The 17,928-nt window shown below is 51.2% G+C and overlaps 7 protein-coding genes across 7 annotated transcripts; 4 read left to right on the top strand and 3 right to left on the bottom strand.

The window, feature by feature from the left end:
* Positions 1-921: 921 nt before the first annotated feature.
* Positions 922-1,974, top strand: P153DRAFT_371732 (uncharacterized protein). The gene is made up of 2 exons (XM_033669334.1): positions 922-1,106; positions 1,155-1,974. Exons 1-2 carry the CDS (start codon positions 1,025-1,027, stop codon positions 1,745-1,747), a joined length of 675 nt encoding a protein of 224 aa, XP_033517806.1. The 5' UTR covers positions 922-1,024; the 3' UTR covers positions 1,748-1,974.
* Positions 1,975-3,908: 1,934 nt separating this feature from the next.
* On the top strand, positions 3,909-7,577 carry P153DRAFT_402018 (potassium/sodium eff). Its single transcript, XM_033671961.1, has 4 exons — positions 3,909-4,252; positions 4,303-4,568; positions 4,621-6,676; positions 6,729-7,577. The coding sequence occupies exons 1-4, from the start codon at positions 4,004-4,006 to the stop codon at positions 7,353-7,355; spliced, it is 3,198 nt and encodes a 1,065-aa protein (XP_033517805.1). The 5' UTR covers positions 3,909-4,003; the 3' UTR covers positions 7,356-7,577.
* A 65-nt stretch (positions 7,578-7,642) lies between these two features.
* On the top strand, positions 7,643-8,042 carry P153DRAFT_371729 (uncharacterized protein). The gene has a single exon (XM_033669333.1). The coding sequence runs from the start codon at positions 7,692-7,694 to the stop codon at positions 7,878-7,880; it is 189 nt and encodes a 62-aa protein (XP_033517804.1). The 5' UTR covers positions 7,643-7,691; the 3' UTR covers positions 7,881-8,042.
* A 33-nt stretch (positions 8,043-8,075) lies between these two features.
* Positions 8,076-9,126, top strand: P153DRAFT_165389 (uncharacterized protein). Its single transcript, XM_033662282.1, has 3 exons — positions 8,076-8,419; positions 8,497-8,691; positions 8,744-9,126. The coding sequence occupies exons 1-3, from the start codon at positions 8,271-8,273 to the stop codon at positions 9,021-9,023; spliced, it is 624 nt and encodes a 207-aa protein (XP_033517803.1). The 5' UTR covers positions 8,076-8,270; the 3' UTR covers positions 9,024-9,126.
* Positions 9,127-9,161: 35 nt separating this feature from the next.
* P153DRAFT_371728 (uncharacterized protein) lies at positions 9,162-10,671 on the bottom strand. The gene has a single exon (XM_033669332.1). The coding sequence runs from the start codon at positions 10,616-10,618 to the stop codon at positions 9,404-9,406; it is 1,215 nt and encodes a 404-aa protein (XP_033517802.1). The 5' UTR covers positions 10,619-10,671; the 3' UTR covers positions 9,162-9,403.
* Positions 10,672-12,193: 1,522 nt separating this feature from the next.
* Positions 12,194-14,034, bottom strand: P153DRAFT_371727 (uncharacterized protein). Its single transcript, XM_033669331.1, has 2 exons — positions 13,367-14,034; positions 12,194-13,312 (listed from the first exon to the last, which is right to left on the bottom strand). Exons 1-2 carry the CDS (start codon positions 13,643-13,645, stop codon positions 12,479-12,481), a joined length of 1,113 nt encoding a protein of 370 aa, XP_033517801.1. The 5' UTR covers positions 13,646-14,034; the 3' UTR covers positions 12,194-12,478.
* A 1,361-nt stretch (positions 14,035-15,395) lies between these two features.
* On the bottom strand, positions 15,396-17,210 carry P153DRAFT_164928 (uncharacterized protein). The gene has a single exon (XM_033662281.1). It carries the CDS (start codon positions 17,017-17,019, stop codon positions 15,451-15,453), a length of 1,569 nt encoding a protein of 522 aa, XP_033517800.1. The 5' UTR covers positions 17,020-17,210; the 3' UTR covers positions 15,396-15,450.
* Between the last annotated feature and the right edge of the window lie 718 nt (positions 17,211-17,928).

Below are 17,928 nucleotides of genomic sequence, written 5' to 3'. Positions count from 1 at the left end.
ATAAGACTATATAATACCTAGATAATACTTTAAGTACTTTATATATAGTTTCTTTATTAATAAGCGCTTAAAGTGTCTAATAGTAATAGCTTTAATAAGTATTATAAGAATAGTTAGTATTAAGGTTACTTATAGTAATATTACTAAAGGCTACTTACTTTTAGTTAAGTTTAGGTAAAGTAACTATTATATAGCTAGTTAAATATAATAAAGTTAATAAGTTAAGAAAGCCTTCTATATATAAAATAGAGAAAATATTAGAAGGTAAAGCTAATAAAATTTTTAGTAAATTTTAATATTAGCCTAAGTGCTACTTAGGGGTGTTTATTAGATTGTCTATTTAGTATACCTACTACTCCTACTAGCTTAAGATAAAACAACTAGAGTTTTACGGTATCTGCACAGCTATTATTAGCCGCTTTTGTGTTACATTCATAGTATTCTTAGCGACAAACTCGCTTACTAAGATTATTACCGCACTCGCGACATGCTGCCATTCGACTTCGGTGTCGCCTTGACCTTGCAATTCCTGGACATCCGGTACCACGACATGAACTATTTGCCTAACTCAACATTGACATATACTGTAAGGGTGGAGATCCTGTTTGTTATTTGACAACACAAGAGTTTGATGTATCCCGCGTCTCGGAGATAACGCACTGCTGCCTAGACTTAGGGGCAGCTACACGAGTCAAGGTGTCACGAACCCTTTATTGGTTTTGAAGTTCATAGATACGATTGGAGAACTTCTTAATGCCCTGTCACATTCAGCCGCCCAAGACCAACTAATGCATGTTCGCGTTAGACTCAGGCTTACCGTCAAAAGCTTGAACATGAACTAAGGAGAGCTTAAGAAGAGCCACCATCCTCCTGAGGCCGCCGCTGTACCTGGAATTGCAACACTCGTTTTTCTCTTTCGGTCGCCAATTCACCCTCGTTTGAACTTGTTCACTGTATCAGTCTTTTAATAAATCTTGGAGCCATATATATTTCAGATATAAGCAAAGCAGCTACATATTTCAACATGCGTCAATCAGTTGTCCTCGTTTCTCTGCTAGCCAGCACAACTTTGGCCCAAGATGTAGTCTCATTCTTTTTTCCCGGTGGTAAGCAAACTCTTACGCCTGGTTGAATCATTCTCTAATTATGATCAGGTTACGAAGGGGATGCTCCTGTCGCCACAATCAAGACCGCGAATCCGTCTACTACCGCAATGCACATCGCATGCGCAACAGGAGTTGATGCCACTGAATGCGGTTTCGGCACTGGTGTTGACGTCAGAGTCATCTCTGGCACGTCCTTCGAAGGCACCATGTCTGCCGAAACCTACACCATGAGCTACAACTGCGACTACAATACCAAGGCAGTCGAGATGACCTGTACTGCAGACATGACGGGCCAAGACCCCCAAACTGCAGTGCTCTCTGGAAGCGATGTCGCCTTCGTTCCTGCAACCGTCGTGCAGGGTGCAGAGCTCTTGAAGGAAACTGCAAGTGCAACCGCTGCCAGTGCGACTGCATCCATGACCTCAAGTCTCGCCAGCGCTACCAGCACAGGAATCAAGACAAGTGCCAGTGTGGCGTCGGGTGCATCTGCGGCCGTGTCGAGTCATGTCTCTGGTTCTGCATCAACGCCCACAGCCAGCGGTTCCGCTGCCACTGTGAGTACTGGTGCTGCGGCAGGATCTGGTATTGAACGGTCGACCTTGCTTGCTCTGGTCGGTGCTGCTGTTGTTGCTTTGTGGTAGTAGTTATGTGGATGATTAATGGTTGGAGCTAGTTGCAGCTCAGAAAATAGGAAGTGGCCAGATGTTCCAGGCGGCTATCGTATGCACATGCTTCGGAATCTTTGTCGGTCGGTAGTGGATGACGAGGATGGCTGAGGGACAATCTTTGCAAAGGGTAGCTGATTTGGTTCTCGACAAATATATCCACTGAGCTTGTATGGAAAGAGTACTTGCTCACTCGAAACAGTGTGCGCGAAACCCAGATCTTCTTGTGCACTGGCTGACCAAACAGGTTCTGAATCTAGTGTTGATGCCATATTTCTTTCAAGCTATTTCTAGGCAAAGTCCTGGATTTAGCAAACTCTCCAACAGGACCCTCATATCTAGTCTGTATCCTTCGGGCGCCTGCCAGCCGGTGATGCACCCTCTGGAGTTATGACTGCTCCTCATGCAGTTTGGGCCAGTGATGCTGCATCGAACACCGTATGTTTCGTCCTTTGTGCCACCAAGACCATCGACGTGTGTGGAGTTGTAAGAGCGAAAGAGTACTTCGATTCATCTGACTCGGTCTCAGACAACAACGAGAGCTCATCGAATTCTAATGGTGATGGAAGTTCATCGGACCCCAGGCTCTAGTGACCAAGAAGACGCTTTATCAGATTCAGGGTCAGGTCCTGGCTCAAGCTTCAGCGATGGAACCAGCAGCAACGGCACCACAGCATCTAGAACCATCCCCGAAGCCGCTGTTGAGCCTACGTTCTTTGAGATCATGAGAGTGATCGACTTCGACGGCGGAGTGACTTCTTTCGGATAAGTTCTCCAACGACGGTGACACAGATGCGGTTTCATCGTCGCGGATAGCGGTCCTCTCAACAGCAGCATAATTATTATCATCACCAACGCAGACCAGATAGAAGTCCACTGTGACTGAAGCTGTGCTATTATCAGCGTATTATGGGAGTAATCTGCAAAACGACAGATGAGCATCATATGAAGATCGACGGCGTGGCGGATTGTGACGGCTCTGCTGGCCTCGTTGGCATTAGTAGCATTACCAGCCCTTGCATCAAGGACAAAGAGATCATCTGCGAGGAGTTCAAGATACAATAGGTTGAGCTTTGCCTGTACCTACGCAGACCTAAAGTGAATGGGGTTAGTGTACCAAGATCCGACCCCAAACGTTCTTCCGGTCCACTACCTACTACAAAACCACACAGCAGAGAAGCGTTTGCTCGCTCCTCGGAGTCGGAAAGGGTGCAAACATGGTCGTGTGGGTGGCGGACACAGTGAATGGCTGCGTATCGTTAAACCTTGGCATAGTTTGAGCTTCTAAGAATGCCGCTAGAATGTTCCATTAGATCCATCCTCTAGTGGATATCTTTCGGGATTGCATCAGTCGACCGTTGAGTGATCGATGAGTCTCGTGACTAATCTGCTTGCGAAGCAGGGCACCTTAAGGTCGGCTCGTAGATAAGCAGAGTCTTGGGAGATTCAAGAAACTGACGGGCAACAAAGCCGAGACAGGTCCAGCTGCCTGACACAGAAAGACGCCTTGGTGACAAGCTTTGCCGTTGGAGTGTTGGGGATGCATACCACATTTTTGGTGGGAACCTTGTGCTTTGGTGGCAGGGTATCAGGACTTGGCGGAGGACATACTCCTAGTGATGCCGTATCATTGGCAAGGCGTCCCCGCAGCCCGCTCGTAAGATACGCTCTTACAATCTGGGATGACGTTGGTATTGCTATTGAACGGGACTCGCGGCACTTTAGTATGATTTGACCAGCCGCCAAGTATGATAGCATGATTTGGCAGATCTTAGGCGAGCGGAAATGCTTGGCTCCTCTCGCCACGATCGGCCTTTCACCCTCCCTTCCACGGCACCCGGAGCACCCCGCTGTCGTCATAGGAAGGGTCCCAAGCATCAGAACACACTTGCAACGAGTATACAATTGAGTCGGTGATTGACTCAAACAGAAGATGTGTATTGGACATGAGTGCGACGTATCTGCATCTCCGCTCGAGCAGATTGGAGATCCTTGACCCTCCTTGTAACTACCCAGTGTGACCAGTTGTGATGTTTCTGAGTTGTGTACAGACCGGTCCCAACATAGCTCCCACCGCGCCAAGGGGTTCTATATCTCGCGGGGCTTGGCTGTCGACATGGAGTCTTGCATGCGTCTCCAGCCTCGGTGTTTAAAAGAGCTGGATGTCCCCCGGAATTGGGTTGTTCGTCATCCCCAAATTCTCCTTAGCATTTGAAATAAAAATCAATAGCTATGGGAAAGAAAACACCCACGCTCGAGGGCCACATCACCGGCCAATCCAATGAGCCTATTTCGAAGCCAGCTCATGCTCTCTCATTCATACAGGTCATCGAGGAGACAAAGTGTAACCCCGACGATGGCCTGACCACTTCCGAAGCAAAGACACGACATGAGAAGTTTGGAAACAACGACTTGGGCGACGATGAAGGAGTCAAGCCAGGGAAGATCCTGCTCCGGCAGATTGCCAACGCTATGACATTGGTGAGTGTTGTGTAGAACCATCCGACATGAACATTTCTAACTGAAAGCAGGTACTCATCCTTGCCATGGGTGTGAGCTTCGGTATCAAGTCATGGATTGAAGGTGGTGTAGTAACCGCCATCATCATCCTCAACATTGTTGTCGGTTTCATGCAAGAATTCAATGCCGAGAAGACGATGGACTCGCTTCGAGGACTGAGTTCGCCTACCGCTACCGCTATACGTGACGGAAAAACTGTTACCATCCCAACGGTTGAAATCGTTGTTGGTGATTTGGTCGAGCTGAAGACAGGTGACACTGTCCCAGCTGATATCCGGTAAGTACCTCCGGCATTTTCTCAAACATCTCGTTGCTAACTCAATCCCCAGTCTCGTTGAGGCCGTGAACTTTGAAACTGACGAGGCATTATTGACTGGAGAGTCGCTCCCTGTCTTGAAAGACGGTGATGCCGTATTCAACGATGATACCGGCCCTGGCGATCGCTTGAACGTTGCTTTCAGCTCTTCAACCGTCACCAAGGGCCGAGCTCGAGGTGTCGTGTTTGCTACCGGAATGTACACTGAAATCGGATCCATCGCCATGTCACTTCGACAGAAGGGTTCTCGCCGTCGCCCGGTTAAGCGCAAGGCTGATGGTTCTGCCAAACCGCACAGATACGCAGAAGCGTGGGGCTTGACCGCCGCTGATGCTGTTGGGCATTTCCTTGGTGTCAACGTCGGTACCCCGCTCCAAAAGAAACTCGCTCGTCTTGCTCTACTCCTGTTCGGTATTGCAGTAGTCTGCGCTATCATCGTGCTGGCTGCCAACAACTTCTCCAACAACCAGGAGGTCATTATCTACGCTGTCGCTACGGGCCTCAGTATGGTCCCTGCGTCACTCATTGTGGTTTTGACGATCACGATGGCTGCTGGTACTAAGCGCATGGTCGAAAGGCACGTCATTGTCCGTAGTCTTAAGTCGCTTGAAGCCCTTGGTGGTGTCACAGACATTTGCTCCGACAAGACTGGCACACTCACTCAAGGAAAGATGGTTGCAAAGAAGGCTTGGATTCCCGCCAAAGGAACCTACTCTGTCGGTGTGACCACCGAACCCTTCAACCCCACTGTCGGCTCTCTCAGCTTTACAACCAAGCCACCGCGACACATTGACCCGGACATGGAGGAGAAGCCCCAACCCTCCGATGAGTTGCTGGCAGACAACCCACACTTACTCGACTATCTGAAGATCGCTTCTTTGGCCAACTTGGCGAATGTACACAAGACCAACGAAGGTGTCTGGAATGCCCGAGGCGACCCAACTGAAATCGCCATCCAGATCTTCGCTTCTCGATTCGGCTGGAACCGTCTACCATACACAACTGGCGAGTCCCCTGCCTGGAAACAACTGGCTGAGTTTCCGTTCGATTCGGATGTCAAGAAGATGTCAGTTATCTTTGAAGACATTGCCAACAACAAGAAGCACGTTTTCACAAAGGGCGCTGTAGAGCGAGTCATCTACTCGTGCAGTACTGTCTTCAATGGCGAAAGTGAATCTGCCGTTGAGATGGATGATGACTACCGTGAGGAGATTCTGGCCAACATGGAAGCTTTGGCATCCCTGGGTCTCCGTGTCTTGGCTTTGGCTAGTAAGGAGTTTACCGACGCGCTTCCCGCAAAGGGCGAAGAGGTCGACCGAAGCAGAATCGAAAGCAACTTGGTGTTCCGTGGTCTCGTCGGTCTCTACGACCCCCCTCGACCCGAAACTGCTGGAGCCGTTCGTCAATGCCAGAAGGCCGGAATCGAAGTACACATGCTTACTGGTGACCATCCGGGGACTGCCCGCGCCATCGCTGCCGAAGTCGGCATTCTACCTTCGAACATGTCTACTCTCGCTAAGGAAGTTACGGATGCTATGGTAATGACAGCATCTCAGTTCGATAGGCTTTCCGAAGATCAGATCGACGCTCTTCCACTCCTTCCCCTCGTCATCGCTCGATGCGCTCCCAACACCAAGGTTCGAATGATCGATGCTCTGCATCGAAGGAAGGCTTTCGCCGCTATGACCGGTGACGGTGTCAACGACTCTCCATCTCTGAAGCGATCCGACGTTGGTATTGGAATGGGCACTGGATCTGACGTAGCCAAAGACGCTTCCGACATTGTTCTGACCGACGACAACTTCGCTTCCATCCTCAACGCCATCGAAGAGGGCCGCCGCATGTTTGACAACATCCAGAAGTTCATTCTTCACTTGCTCGCACAGAACGTCGCACAGGCTTGCGTTTTGCTCATCGGTCTTGCTTTCAAAGACGAGAGTGGTCTCTCCGTCTTCCCCATCACTCCTGTAGAAGTCATGTGGATTATTATGGTTACTTCCAGTTTGCCCGATATGGGTCTTGGTTTCGAGATTGCTGCTCCAGACATCCTGGACCGACCTCCCCAAAGTGTAAGTTGCCAATCCCAAAAACATGGTATTGAATATAACTAACGTCCCACAGCTCAAGCGCGGTGTCTTCACTACTGAAGTTCTACTCGACATGGTCGTCTACGGTCTCTGGATCGCCGCCCTCTGCCTTGCGTCCTTTGTCCTTGTCATGTATGGTTGGGGAGATGGAAACCTCGGTCGCAACTGCAACGACACCTACTCCGACTCCTGCGACACGGTGTTCCGCGCGCGTGCAACCGCCTTTGCCTGCCTTACCTGGTTCTCGCTCTTCCTTGCATGGCAGATGTTGGACATGCGCCGCTCGTTCTTCGCCATGCAGCCCGGCTCCACGAAGTACTTCACCCAATGGATGATCGACGTATGGCGCAATAAGTTCCTCTTCTATTCCATCATGGCTGGTTTCGTCACCATCTTCCCTGTCTTGTACATCCCAGTCATCAACCAGGTTGTGTTCAAGCACAAGGGCATCAGCTGGGAGTGGGGTATCGTCTTTGTGGCGACGATCCTTTTCTTTCTTGGTGTTGAGAGCTGGAAGTTTGCCAAGAGAACTTACTTCAAAATGCAGGAGAAGAAGACAGGCGGTGGCAGGAGAGGATCGATCGATCTCGAGTCTCGCGTTTTCGAGAGATATCTCAGCACTGCTATCAGCTCTGATGGAGACCATGATGAGAAGAAGTAATTTGCAGTAAGAATTTGATGAGCACATATGAACACAAGTTGGTGGGTATTGCCCAGTTGGGAACAAGGTTTTTCGAAGATCGGGTTTGACCTTCAAGGAAAAGGGAGATTTTTTTGTTTTGATACCACTACGCCTTGACAACTGAGTCGAAGGTTTTGCTGTTGTTTTAAATACCACATTGCGAGTAGTAATTACGATACCTCATGAATCCAATCTAGATACACAAGCTCAACTCGCAATGCACACTACTTGAACCGCCCCGAGAATCGTACCAGCCGGCAGAGAACAGCCGTGTAAATTCCACTCTCTCGCCCCAAGTGGGGAACAGACTCTGCAATGCTCCGGATCACCAGAGAAACTAAGACTAAAACTCCCGCTCCGCTCCACTGTGCCAACGCTGGGCGCATCTTGCATACAAAGCCCGAGCTCTCGGCGCCAACATCCGGTCGCGCCGTTGATGCGCCTAGAGGGCTCTCGGCACCCACGATTGCATCAGCCCAGCATCTAACTCCAACCTGCCGTTAGCGCGCTCCTCGCGGTCCAGTATTCTGTGTGTAATGGCGTGATACTTTTCCGTCGATGGCCGGCGCAGCGCCAAGAAGGGTGAAGAAAGCTGGGGAAGTGCGGGGACGCGTCTCTTGAGGCTGATGGCTTGGGGAATGTCATGTGGACTTGTTTTGCGGCAAGGGCATGGCTTGGGATAAGAGGAGGTGGTGTTCCTTTATCATGGACGGTCTTGATTAGTCTTACTTCGTTCGTGGTGTACTTACTACCACGGAAATCTTTCTACTCGAGATACGGCGGCGAAAGTGTTGAAAGCCACTCCTGGGTTAGAGAATCCTACATCGTACCATAACCTGCCGGTATTTCGAAAACGCAACAGGTTGCTACCGAGTCAGCGGAGTAAAAGCAAAGATGCCTGCGATTGTGAGGATGGTAGTCGAGCATACGCAGCGGTGGGACAAAAGAAACGTCCCCAACAACCAGAGGGACCGATCGGGCATGTCGCCAACAGCGTTCAGCCTGCTAATCCCCGTACTTTTCTTGTTTTTCCTCGGGCCACCGTGAGTTCTCTCCCGAGGTTTTCCAGCTTAGTCACTTAGAGGAAGTTGAGGTGGTCTTTACTGATATCCGGACTTAGTATTTGCGTATACTTTCTTCGCAGGCGACGACAACGCCTTTCGAGAGTTGGAATCCCACCAAGACGTGCTGCTGTGCAGCGATCAGATGCAAGAGCGATGCTGGGGTCCGTGACTGAGGTTGTAGGTGCTGCACGCGTCGGTACGTTGGAAGAGAAAAGCTCTGTGGAATGTATCTCGGTGCTTGAGAGAGAGTGGTGAGTTGTCCGACTGCTTCGTATATGGCAATCGATTGACCGGAAAACATAGTGCTATCTGTCTATCGACCTTACACGGCCCCTCACCCCCTGAGCCTGCACAGTTGAGGCTGAGCAACGAGGTGGTAACTGCAAACACCGCCATGGAAGTGCCACCAGCCAAAGCCGTATCCATCGAGGAGGAAGAGATTCTGAAACTAAAGGTCTGTGGCCATGAATTTCACACCGAATGTCTAGTCTCGTGGTGTGCTCTGCGGAAAACGAGTTGCCCTATCTGTCGCGCAACATACTACACTGGAGAAGCAGAGAAGACTTCCAACGACGAGGCTTAGAGTTCGGTAATATCCTGAAGCGGCTGAGATCCTGGAGAAGAAAACTTTCCCTGCCAACCATAAGCAATGATTTCCGGACTGGTCAGACCGCAAAAGGGCTTTGAACAAGGGACGATTAAACAGAATCTAGAGGGTTCAGTTGCAAAAGGAGGATTTTGATAACGATGTAGTAACAGCATCTCAATCATCCCTCTACCTCTACGCGATGAAACTTATTCGCAGACAAACTCTGCGCGTTACCGACATTCGAAGTCGTCTCAAGAAGTCCCATCAACATAATCCATTACATCGCCTACCCAATACATTCGCCACAAAAGCAACCCACAAGCCCATCTCCGACCAATCGACCAACCAAAACGCACACTAAAGACCTGCCATCATCACCACACCACATTCCCCTGTGCATCCCACTCGCACTCCAGCACAGGAAAGCAAACATCCGCCATGGGCAGATTATGCGCTTTCCGCTCCGCCGCCTTCAACACATCCAGCCCCTGATCCCTCAGACTCCACGGCGACCCTCCAATCAACCACGTCTGCAGCTGGAAGCCCGGAAAATACACACGCAACTCGACGCCAGCATCCTTGCATTCGCGCTGCGCATCCTCGATGGGCGATAGGCAGGGACGACGAAGAGCCGCGCGCTGCACAGTGTCGACGGGGTAGAGGTAGTAGACCTCGACGCGGCGAAGCAGCGGGAGGTGAGAAGTTTTCTTAGCGGAAAACAGAGCGTGGAGGAAATTCGTCGTGTCGAACATCGCCTCGCTGATGCGCAGGATTTCCAACGAGGGGGGGAACACGAGTCTCGGGTCGAGAAGCTGGAGGAGCCCGTCCCGCAGCGCCATCATCGTCACGCCCACCTCGCTCAGATGGTCGAAGGCGCGGAAATCAAGAAACGTCCGTACATGCGCGCAACGCCGCATCGCCGTCATTTCAGCCGGGACGTGCAGGACACGTAACCGTGGTCTCACGACGGCAAGCGCTCCAGCCAGGAAACTATGCTCCTGCCACGCCTCGGGCTCGAAGCGATGGTCCTGGAACTCTGACGCCAGCACGGTGCTGAAGAAGGGGAAGTCCATCAACCAGCCGCCTCCTAGCCTCAACTCTTGCAGTCCAGGCAACACGCACAGCAGCACGCCAAACAGTGCAGCAACAACATCCTCATTGAGCGCCATACCCCAGTACAACTTCTCCCTCGCCCCGCCGGCATAGAAATACACGTTCTGCATGCACAACCCTATGAACATGCTCCGCTGGGCCAGCGCCGCCGGACATCGAATAGCGGTGTACTCCTTGATCGAGAGGCCGTTGCGGGCGTGCCGCACGCGGTTCTCACTGGAGCTGTAGATGTCCAGAGAGTGAATGAGCGGGATGATGTGGGAGTGGTTCGAGAGCTCCCACATGTAGGTGTGGATGTGGGTGAGGTTGAAGCGGGGGACGCGGAGGAGCCATTCCTGGGCGATGGGGCGCCAGCGGCGGGACACTAAGGATAGACTGACTAGGTCGGAGTTTTGGTTTGGATTGACGAGGTGTGCGCCGATGGTTAGGAGGAGTTCGTCGGGGAGGGCAGTGATGGATGGTGGCGAATGAGGCATGGTGGGGCAGGAGATCTGGGTGCACTGGGTTTAGCGCAGTCAGGGTTGATATTGTGGTGTGGAGGTGATAGGCAGGCGTAGGCAGCGGCGGGCTGGTTTTAGGCAGCGACAAGGCTGAATGGTGTGAGGTGGGGTAGCGGTTGACTGCAGCAGTAGGTAAGAAGTGATTGGCTGGATCTGATAACATTTAACAGGTAGAAAATATAGGCGGTAAGGCACTGTCACACGGCATCACGTGGAGTGGGTCTTTCACTCAAATGTCATGCAAGGCTCCGTCCGTAACCTGTAGACGAAACAAACACACAAACAATCGCGCATAGCAATTTAAGAAATACTCCAATACAGTTCAGCCCAACATATCCCTCTCTATCCTGTGTTTCAGAAACCAACACATAGACGCAATCACGACGTTCATGTCTCACACTCCGCCAATAGCACAGCCTTCTCACATGCAACTTGATTGCCTGTTTCCCACCACCTCGATGGAGCGCCCACCAAGCCCGACCTTCCAAAGACAGAACTTGCACCAGACCATACATTTCAACGCATTGAATCAAATCAAATCAAAGCACTTACTAGCCAGTAGTAACTCTCTCTATTTTCCTCCACAAAAGGTGTGCAGTGGTTATATGAGCATTGCAAGCACATTTACCCCAAGGCTCTTCTACCCTACTCTCCTCTCCTCTAACCTGCACTAGATTCCTGCTGAACCTTCCTAGCTAAGTAACATAATACACACCCCACCACCCCATGACTCTCAAAAGGCCCAAGTCGTCCAAGACACAGCAGCTCAACCCAATACCTACCTCTTCCCCTCCCAAGCACTCAACCTCCCCATCCGAATACCACAGACAGTGTGTGCTATGATATAAAACCAAACAACGCGATAGCAGTAGGCATCTAGTTTCCACTCAAAAGGAATGCGAACTTGAAGACAGAAAGGAAGAAAGGGAAAATATCTACATTGTTGTCGTTCTTGCTTCTTCCAGGCGTTTTGAACAAACGACACCGACGCTGATGAGGAGGATGTTTATCTCCTTTTCCTCCCACATCACCTCACACCTTCCACCCCCTCCTAATACACGTACAGAAAAGCAATTCATCGACTATCCAGGATTTTCACTGTATAGAGTATGTGCATAACTACACTTTAACCCCGCTCCCCTTACCTCGCTTTACCTCTGCGTGTCTCAAAGAAGGCGTAAGCAAAGATATATATGTATGTAAAGACTGATAAGTTAGGTAGCGTGCCTGTAGAAGAACGAGAAGGAAGAGAATGGAAGACAATTGATAGATCAAGTCAGGCGTATACAAGTCTTGCTTCCTGCACATAGGTTTCCAAAAAGTGTCCATGTAGCTGTTTGGAAAATTTTCCTGTAGCCTGAATTCTCAGTGTTTTCGACCAAGCACGGCCGGCGACTGCGGCAACTCGTAAGCATACAAGCACATCGCAAAAGATGTAAATATGAGTAGAGTATATGTGTATATGAGTATAACGTAACATTATCATTAGCGCATAAAACCATCCAACCCAACAGCAAAAGCCAGCGCCTGCCAACCACAGAACGCTCGCGAGTAGGGTATCGAGGAAAAGCAAATCCAAGCCGAGAGCAATAAACCGTATGTGTTCCATCCAATCTTGTGCCCAAAAGAAGGCACGGAATCATTCATCATGTAAGGAAAAAAAAGATAGGAATACAGGAAAAGGAAATATAAGAGCAAGGCAAACGTTAGGACCCCGGGTATTGTCGTCATCCTCCTCATCATGTGTGCTCCAGGATCTGCGCTGGCGTAGAATCGCGCTGTACGCCTATGCTACCGCTGCCTTGAGGACCAGATTTTTGGCAAGAGAACTGGACATTACATCTCCTCAAGGACACGCGTGTTGACTGCTTGTTGGATCGGATCAACATGTTGCGTAGACGATCCCTCCTCGACCACTGCCCTAGCTAGATCAAGATTGCCTGAAGTGGCTGGCCCTGGCATGAAAATGATCTTCGAGTTGCCGGATTTGGCCATCGCCTGCATCGCCTCAAGATATCTGATCTGCATTGCAGGGCCAGACGCGAGGACATCCGCCGCGGCCCTCATCAAGCGCGCTGATTCAACCTCTGCGCGGGCGGCGATGATCTTTGCTTCACCGGTTCGCTTGGACTGGGCGGCCATGGAGAGTGAATCTTGCAACTCCTGGCTGAAAATGAGGTCCTTGACGAGCATGGACTCGACCTCGACACCCCAGCCAAGAGCAGTCTCCTCGACAATCTCGCGGATTGATGCGGCAATCTCCTCACGGCGCTCGATGACGTCTTGAAGGACTCTTGCGCCAACAACGTGGCGGAGCGTCGTCTGCGTACGCTCAACAAGTGCTTGACGGACGTTACTGATGCTGAACGCCGCCTTGTGTGGCGAAGTGATGCGGTAGTAGATGACCGAGTTGAGCTGCAATGAGACGTTGTCCTTGGTCATGCAGACTTGCTTGGGCACCTCGACGATCTGGATCTTAACGTCGACCTGCACCAGCTGCTCGGAGAGCGGGTTGATGTAGACGAGACCTGGGTCGACGGCGCGCGCAAAGCGGCCGAACTTGGTGACCAGACCGACATTGCCCTGGTTCACGGGCTTGTAGGGGTTGGGGCAGACGACACAGCATGGAATGGCCCCGAGAGTACCGATTATGCCTCCCAGTGTGTTGATCTGTGGTGCTGTTAGATGTGGCGATATATGTATATCTTGACGTCAAGAGCTCACCATTCCACCATACCAGCCGTGCGTGTCCGCATCAGCATCATCTGCTTCGATGACCTTTGCATATGAGGGCTGCAAGTCCTCACGACGAGGTGGTTGGACTTTGACGAGCGGTTCATTGAGGCGAGCTGGTCCAGAGCCATTGACGGGTGCCTTGCCGTTGATATCGCTCATAGTTGCTGTGTTGCTTGGGTTGTTATGAAGGATGGGTCGCGTAGAAGAGGCGATTGATTCTGCTATGATGGTGTTTCGTTTGGAATCGTGAGTGTGGATAGAATTCATGATTTAGCTTTGTCGAAGGCACCGAGTGTTTATATGTTCGACGACGAGTAGTTGCGGGGAAGCTAGTCGTTACCCTGCGCCTGATGCATGGCGCTTGGACCATGGCCCCGCCCGCCCTGCTCGGGGCTGTGTTCCATCACGTTCGAGCATCAACGCAGTCACCACGGTGAGAGCTTTTGGCATCGCGTTCCAGTCGAAAGTCGCGCATGAAGAATACAGAGCATGTTCGCGCAAGTCGCCTCTCTCTCTCACTCGCCCCAGCCACCATGACCCAAATCCCTCATCAAAATTTTCTCAAAACTCACAATCAAACATCTCATCATATTACCTCTGCATCTCTCACGCCACGCCGATCTGCACAGCAAACCACGAAAAGGCCTCCCGCCCGCAGCCCACAGGTCGGCTAGCACGGGACTTTTGCCCTTCACGCATCCCTCACTGGTGCAAGCCCTACCTTGTGACGTATCGACTTTCTCTTATCGAGGCAGATTCGGTCGCCTACCACACACATACCGTCCTTACTGCCGCGCTTCTGAGCGTCACGCGCCGTGCACATCCTGGCATTTTGTTCAAAGATCGAGGGCAGCCCTAAGTGAGATGTGGCGAGGAGAGCGCGGAGACGAGAAAAGATGCGGCACGGACATTAAACCTTGAGGCCTAATCGGCGGCTGAAGTCTAGCGACAATGCTCGCCTCATCGCATGTACAGTATTAGAATGGTAAGATCCGATGCCGAATCCTTCCTACGATGCTGGTAAACAAATTAAATATATGCAAGATGATGTCTCCCTGCCAAAAAGAGCATTAAAAATCTCCTCCCAACCTTGTAACTCCCAAGTCCTCTCCTCTCGTACAGTTGTCAAGCGTCCTCCTCGTATTCCGCGCATCCACGGCACACTACCGGTGAGCTTCGTGATCAACGATCAACGATCAACGAACAATTGCACTGCCCCTCAGGCCTTCACTTGGCTAATGCCTCAGTACCTTTAACCATATGCGCCAGGCATCGCAGTCATGGCTATCCCCAACGCCCGAGTCAGCAAGAGAGAATAGTGTCAAGCGGCGCGGTCATGCTACTGGTTCTGAGCATCTTACCACGCCGCATATAGCCGCGCACAAACGCCTTTTTGCGACTCTGCCACGATATGGCTTGGTAAGGTTGACCGCGAGTCTTCCAGAAGCTTGGAAGCTTGGAAGCTGGCAGGGGTAGATACACGCCCTGAAGTGATGGGCAGCGGTTAACCAACACCCACATGGGTATTAACCACCACTCACATAAGTATTAATCACCGCCCTCATAAGTCATTCTTTTCTATACCCACAAACTTATTAATTTTGGGCCAATTTTGAATTTTTGAAACCTAGAATCATTGAAGACTCATTGATACAGACTATCTATCGCAGAAGATTAACACCTTTCCACCCAGGTATAGGTAGAAAATGGGAGGAGAACGATGTGTTTCTGAACTGGAGAAGGGATACTAAGGGACTGTATACTTGTTCAGGAAGTAGTTCTTTCTTAGCACGTTCTCGTTTCGCTGAAACAGCTACCAGAAAGTCTTGAGTAGATGGTGGTTAACCGCTGCCGAAGTGGTGGAGTTGGACTCGACACTCACTTGAAAAACTGTCGACACAATCAATGATTCTTGCTCACACAGCTCGCCTGATGTACAAAGTAGATTCGAAAAACCAGTAGATCAATGATATATATGTACATCCACAGCCATCCCAGTATCCAAATAAAGCCAACGCCAGTAGCAAAACCACCCACCCACCACATGCACACATCCAACCCCCCCACCCCATCTACTTGAGTATGCTATTCGCATTCCTCCTATCCTTCTTAAGCGGCGAAAACGCAAAGCCCTCATCACTCAGCATATTAAACCCGCCAGAAATCGGTCTCTGCCCCGCCTTGCCCAGCACACTCTTACCCAACGCCCTGGCAGCATACAAGCCCTTACTACTCCCCACAGGCTTCAGCGGCGCAGCATCCTCCACATCTTCATCATCGAACAGCGTCTTACCCGCGTTAGGGCCAAGCTTGCGCTTCTTTTTCTTCTCTGCGACGGGCTCCTCGGTGAAGTTTGCGAATGACATGAGGGATTTGCGGGGCTTGATCTTTGGCGCCGTGGTCTTGGATTTCGTGGACGGGCCATCGTCGGCGTCTTTGAGCGGGATGGTCTTGGGCGCGTTGTCGGAGCTGGGTTTGGGATCGGGGTGGGAGGTCTCAGATGCTTCTTCAGCGACGATGTCGAGGGATGGCGCGGCTGCCTTCTTGCGCGGCTTCGCGTTGGCTTTGTCCGAGGATGATGGCGCAAGTGCTTTCACTTTAGGCTGGATAGTCTTCGTAAGGACTTTCTTGGGTGGTGCGGTGGGAGTCGGTGCGGGTTGAATCGACACGTCTTGGTCCTCCTCCTCTTCTTCAACGATAGGACTCGCAGGTGCTGCGTTGGCAGTGCGGTTCAGGAAGGGCGTCAACGAAAAGGTAGATGTGTCTCCGACGGCAGACACGGAGGTCGCGCGTTTCATTTTCTTCGCCGCAAAGCTTTCTCCAGGAGTTCCTAGGTACGTCTCCGGTTCGGCAGTAGCAGCCACTCGTTTGCGAGGGTTCTTCGGAGGCTTCATGCTTCCGCCTGCTGTGGCTTTGACGGGTGGTGCAGTTTGCGCCCTGTCCGTTTTCTCAAGCTGAGCTTCTTTCTCCTTGAGCTTCTCCTTTGTCGAACGCAGTTTCTCCCGGAATGCGCTCAACTTGTCGTCGAGGATAGTGTTGCGGCCCTGCAGTTCAGCCAACGTTTTGGTATATTCCTTCTCCTGCTTCTTGCGTTCGCGCTTCTCCTCTTCCAGTTCCTTCCTGAACTGATCAGCCTGAGTATCGTCCGGCTGAGTGCTCTTCTTGAATGTCTTCTCCGCCTTCTGACGCTCGCGCCTCTCTTCCTCGAGCTCCTGTCGAAGCTGTTCGATTTCCGCATTGTGGTCGTTGGTCTTCTTGCCAGCCTTCTCTGCTTTCTGTCGTGCGATCTTTTCTTGTTCCAGCTCTTGTCGCAGTTCCTCGAGTTCAGCCTCATGGGCCTCGTCCCGCTTGCTTGCCTTGCCGCCTTCTCTTTTAGAGAGCTTTTCCATCTTGGCTTGCAGTTGTTCCGTTACTTGCTGTTGAGATTCCAGGTCGGCTTGCACCTTCTCCATCGCCTGTTCAGCTTTTGAGAGCGATGATTCAGTCTTCAGGCGATCCTTCTTCTCCTTTGCAAGCTCTTTGCGCACTTCCTCCAGCTCAGCGCGAAGTTCGTCATCCTGCTCCATCTTCCTTCCCTGCTTCGCCGTGGCACGGGCGGCTGTTCGCTTCTCGTTTTCGAGTTCGACTTGTAGTGTCGACATCTGGCGCTGTAACAATAATTTCTCGGCCAGTAGTCCCTGATTCGATTCGACCTGTGCGCGTAGGTGTTCGACTTCAGGGCGTAAAGATGAAAGTTCGCGGGAGAATGCGAGCTTCTGCGAAAGTATCTTGTCTGAATCGGTGGTGGCGTTCTCCAGAGCCTTGAGTTCGGCCTGTGCGCGTCAGCTCCACATCCATTCGCGCAAAGATAGATGCACCTACCTTGAGGTTTGCTACTTCTCGTGCCTGTGTCCTGATCTGGTTGCGCGCCGCCTCGCCCTCAGCTTTGTGTTCGTCGAGCTGCGTAAGGGCTTCGTCGAGCGCGTTCTCCAACTCGTCCGAACGGGTCTGTTCTTCTTCAAGCTGTTCGTGCAGGTCGCTGTTGTCGTCGTGCAGGAGGCACTTGCTCACTCGCAGCTTCCGTAGTTCCTCGTCCTTGGCAACAATCTCGACTGAATGCCTACTTCGCTCGAGGTTGAGTTCGAGACTGGCGGTGCGCAACGAGTGTCGGAGCTGGAGTCGGGGGTCAGTGGGTGGTGCAAGCGCAGAGTGCGTGAGGAGAGCCAAGACTAGTTCGGACTTCGGACGTCACGCGCAATTGCACTCACATCCTTGATCTCGTAGTCGATGTCTATGTCAGAGTCCAAGACGGCGACCATGGCTTAAATGTACTGTTGAATGATGCGTAAGAGCTGTAGGTTGTAGGTGATGGGGCGCGTGTTCGGGGGACGCGAAGTAAACAAAACACCGGGAGTGCGTTGCCAAGACAATCCGCGACTTTCAAGAAGATACACATTTCAAAGTTACCTAGCCATAAATAAGTAATTACATCAGATAGGCCCTCATACCGGCTTATTAATTCCCTACCGTTTAGGACCGCATCAACACGTTCATCGCTCACTGCATTTGCC

This window comes from Dothidotthia symphoricarpi (genome assembly GCF_010015815.1).
Source record: "Dothidotthia symphoricarpi CBS 119687 unplaced genomic scaffold P153scaffold_32, whole genome shotgun sequence".
NCBI lineage: Eukaryota > Fungi > Ascomycota > Dothideomycetes > Pleosporales > Dothidotthiaceae > Dothidotthia > Dothidotthia symphoricarpi.
This window is presented reverse-complemented; position numbering and strand designations above follow the sequence as displayed.